This window comes from Neopelma chrysocephalum, unplaced genomic scaffold (assembly GCF_003984885.1).
Source record: "Neopelma chrysocephalum unplaced genomic scaffold, ASM398488v2 Primary Assembly neopelma1_97038, whole genome shotgun sequence".
Classification (NCBI taxonomy): Eukaryota; Metazoa; Chordata; class Aves; order Passeriformes; family Pipridae; genus Neopelma; species Neopelma chrysocephalum.
The window spans coordinates 1-4,373 of NW_020925680.1; the positions used below are offsets into that span (position 1 = coordinate 1).

Below are 4,373 nucleotides of genomic sequence, written 5' to 3' on the forward strand. Positions count from 1 at the left end.
TGCCACCGCAGCCTTGGGAGATAGGGTTGCACCTGCTACGGTGCCACCAGCACATTGCCAGCCCTCGAACCATCTCGTCATCCGATTCTTTGATGTCCCGGGGCCTGGCCCTGTGAATGAGCAGAGACCTTGTGCCCCTGCCTGGGTGGCAGCTGGGAAGGACTCTGCAGACCTAACCCCAGGTGAACTCCATGGTCCTTCCAAACTCCACCATCCCGTGACAGCCTATCCTGGCAGCCCAGAAAGCTGAACATATCCTGGGCTGCATCTCCGGCAGCAGGACAAGGGAGGGGATTCTGCCCCTCTGCTCCACTATGTTGAGACCCCACCTGGAGCACTGTGTCAAGCCCTGGACCCCAACATAAGAACAATGTGGACATGCTGGAGTGAGTCCAGAGAAGGTCACAGAGGTCCACTAAGGAACAGAGTGCCTCGGCTATGGAGGCAGACTGGAAGAGTTGGGGTTCTTCAGCCTGGAGAAGAGATGGCTCCAGGGAGACCTTAGAGCACCTTCCAGTGCCTAAAGGGACTACAGGAGAGCTGGAGAGGGACTTGGGACAAGGGCATGGACTGACAGAAGAGGGTGGAATGACTTCAAACTGACAGAGGACAAGGTTAGAATAGAGATTAGGAAGAGATCCTTCCCTGTGAGGGTGGTGAGGCCCTGGCACAGGTTGCCCAGAGAAGCTGTGGCTGCCCCATCCCTGGAAGTGTCCAAGGCCAGGTTGGATGGAGCTTTGAGCAACCTGGGATAGTGGAAGGTGTCTCTGCCCATGACAGGGGGACTGGAACAAGATGAACTTTAAGATCCCGTCCCACCCAAACCATTCCGTGATTTTGTGATAAGGACCCAGACTGGCATGGACTCATTTTGACCCCAGAGCTGCAATTCCCACGTGCCTTTCAGAGCCTATTTCTACCAACATTTGCTTCACTGCTCTGATATTCCTGTGGGCCCACAATTCCCATTTGTTCCTATTATAGTGGATGTCTGGGCTGAGTTTCGTCATTCCTTTCAACAGGAATCTTCTTCCAGATCCTTCCTTCACATTAGATTAAAAAAAAAAAAAGGCAGCAGAGCCTTTACAGACAAGTCGGCCTGTGAGGACCCATCCAACGATAACCACTTTACTATAATACCATGACCGAGTGGGAACTCACCCTGTGCACCAGACCAAGGACATTTTTAAGCCAGAACTTGGACCATGTGTTGTCCAACAGCCATAGCCAAGGACAATGGTTCCAGGTGCCGTGCTCCCAGGCCATGTCGTGGCACCGTAGCAGGTGCAACCCTATCTCCCAAGGCTGCGGTGGCAAGGCCAGCAGCCGCGGGGACGTGCCCAGGGTGGGTATAAGAGGCGCCGGGTGCCAGGCAGGGTCCATCCTGCCGAGTGACAATGGCTCTGCTGTGGCTGCTGAGCTGCCTGGCGCTGTCGGGCTTTGCCCGTGCCGCCCTCCCTGAGGGTGCGTGGGGCGGTGGGGGTTGTCAGGGTGGGCCCGGGGCTCGGTGGGGTGGCAGCGGTGGGGAGGGGACGCGGGGCCCGAGCAGCCGGAGCCCCCGTGCCACGGCCGCCTGTGCCCCGCAGACTGCGGCGTGCCCGCCATCGCCCCCGTGGTCCGTGGCTACAACCGCATCGTGAACGGGGAGCCGGCAGTGCCGGGGTCGTGGCCATGGCAGGTGTCCCTGCAGGTGAGAGCCGGGCCCGGGGTGGGGGCCGTGCGGGGGGCCGGGCACAGAGCGCCCGTCGGCGGGGCCGGCGGGGCCGGGTGCTGACGGCAGCTCTCGCCGGCAGCGCTACGGGAGCTTCCACTTCTGCGGCGGGTCCCTGATCAGCGAGAACTGGGTGGTCACCGCTGCCCACTGCGGCGTCAGGTAGGCACCGGCTCTGCTGCTGGCGGCGCGGGGCTGGGCACGGACACGGGGGCTGTGGGAGCTGCTCCCTGCCCGTGCCAGTGCCCCGTGCTCAGCCCCTGCCCGTGCCCAGGAAAACCGACACCGTGGTGGTGGGTGCCTATGACCAGAAGGACCCCAGCCCCGCTCAGCAGAGGCTGACCATCGAGAAGGTACCGCTGGGGTGGGGGCTGTGTGCCTGCTGGGCCACCACAGGGACCCGGGGGGCTGTGTCCGGGTCCCCCTTGTCCTGGGGGTTGGGTCCCCAAGGAGTCCCTGGTTGCCCTTTCCCTGAGGGTCAGGCTTCCCTGGGGTGTCCGTGGTGCCCCAAATCCCTGGGCTGTGATCCCCTGGGGTGCCCCTGCTCCCCCTCATCCTTCAGTTCGGGTTGCCAGAGTGTCCCCAGGAACCCCAAGGGATGGGGGTGAGGCCCCCAGGGTCCCCTTCATCCCTGCAGGTGATGTGACACAGGGTGTCCCTGCTCCCCTGTGTCCCAGGGCTGGGCTCTGCAGCTCAGGCACTCTGCCAGCACGGCACCCACAGGACCATTCCCCGGCGTCCCCATCGGTCCCTGAGGAGTGCCCAGTGCCTGGCACCGTGGTGGGCAGGGTGGGTGCTGGGAGCTGTGCTGTTTGCTCCAGGTCTTCAAGAACCCCAAGTTCAACATGCTGACCATCCGCGACGACATCACCCTGATCAAACTGGCCACTCCAGCGCAGTTCTCGGACCGCGTGTCCCCCGTCTGCCTGCCCAAGGCCACCGACGAGTTCCCGGGGGGCACGACCTGCGTCACCACCGGCTGGGGGCTCACTGACTCCAGTGGTACGGCACCTTCTCGTCCTCCTCGCTGCCTTCATGCCCATCCCTATCCCCATCCTCCTCCCCGGCCCCTTCCTCATTCCCATTCCCAATCCCCGACCCTGACCAATCCTGTCACCACCTCCGCCCCTGTGTCCTTGTCCCCGTTCCCGCTGCGGTGCCGGTGCTGAGGCCCCGTTCCCGCAGACTCGGAGACACCGTCGGTGCTGCAGCAGGTGGCTCTGCCTCTGCTCACCAACGCCCAGTGCAAGGAGTTCTGGGGCTTCCGCATCCGCGACGTGATGGTCTGTGCCGGCGCCGACGGAGCCTCCTCCTGCATGGTAGGTGCCCGCGGCCTCCCCACTGCCCCCGGCCCCCCGGGCCCCCTCCCCGGTGCTCACCCGGTGCCCCGTGCAGGGCGACTCCGGGGGCCCGCTGGTGTGCCAGAAGGACGGCGCCTGGACCCTGGTGGGCATCGTGTCCTGGGGCAGCAGCACCTGCGACACGCAGACACCCGGCGTCTACGCCCGTGTCACCATGCTCCGCGACTGGATCGACTCCATCCTGGAGGCCAACAATTGAGCCCCTCAATGAACACCAATAAATGCTGCCACCCCTCAGCACCGTGTCCTTGTCCCTGCCGGGGACGGGTGGGAGGGGGCGGGGGACAGACTTGTGGCTGGGAGACTCGTGGCTGGGGATGGGGGCATGTGGTGTGAGGGGGGACATGGGGCCACCTGGTCAGGAGGGCTGGGAGGCACGGGGACACCTGGGTGAGAACGGGGACAGGAATGGGGGCATAGGGACAGCTGGCTGGGAAAGGGGACAGATGGACAGTGGGGCATGGGAACACGGGGTCCTGAATGGGGACACCTGGCTGGGCATGGAGTCAGAGGGACGGGGCTGCTTGTGGTCACACGGTTGAGCATTGGGACACCTGGCTGGGACAGCCCAGGCTCAGGCCATGTGGCCTCCATAGGGTGAGGGCCCCTGGCCAGCTGCAGGGACAGCTGAGCAGGTTTGGGAACACGGGGCTGTGGGACAGCTGGGAGGGCAAGGGCCATGGTGGGGGCGGTGACACGGCTCAGGTGTGGGACCCTGCCTGGGGCGGGGATGTGACCACGGGCACTGGTGGGATGGGTGCCCCTGGCAGGAACACACTCAGTGTCCGTCCCTGTGGCTGGAGCCACCTTAAGGTGTCTGTGGGGGAGGGACCGATGGCCAGGGGGGAGGGCAGGGCAGGGTCCTGGTCGCTCAGTTGCCGTGTTCCTGTTCTTGTCCGGTCCTGCCATGGCCCTGGGGCGGGTGCTGGCGCTGGGGACAGCCCTGGGGCGCCGCAGCTGCTGCTCCAAGGTGGGGTTGGGGGTCCCCCAGGGCATTCCCGTCCTGCCGCTGGGCCCCGTGCCCTTGGCTGCTGGGTGTGCCGGGGCCGCAGGCAGAGCTTCCCCAGCCAGTCCCTGATGGAGCCCTGGTCGTTCCCCCGCAGCCCTCGCTGCCCCCTGACTTTGTGGAGGCCCTGAGCGCCGTGGTCGGGGCCCCCAACGTCTCCACGGCCACGGCGGTGCGGGAGCAGCACGGTCACGATGAGTCCATGCACCCGTGAGTGCCCTCCGGGGCTGGGAGCCCTGGGGAAGGATCCCAGGGAGGGGAAGAGCCCTCAGGAGGGGGAAGTCAGTTTGTCAGC

At 64.8% G+C, this 4,373-nt stretch overlaps 1 protein-coding gene across 1 annotated transcript; it reads left to right on the forward strand.

Moving 5' to 3' along the window:
* The first annotated feature begins 1,390 nt into the window (after window positions 1–1,390).
* On the forward strand, window positions 1,391–3,271 carry LOC113961138 (chymotrypsinogen 2-like). The gene is made up of 7 exons (XM_027671207.1): window positions 1,391–1,464; window positions 1,587–1,690; window positions 1,794–1,873; window positions 1,986–2,064; window positions 2,533–2,713; window positions 2,897–3,030; window positions 3,107–3,271. The coding sequence occupies exons 1-7, from the start codon at window positions 1,398–1,400 to the stop codon at window positions 3,269–3,271; spliced, it is 810 nt and encodes a 269-aa protein (XP_027527008.1). The 5' UTR covers window positions 1,391–1,397.
* Window positions 3,272–4,373: the final 1,102 nt, after the last annotated feature.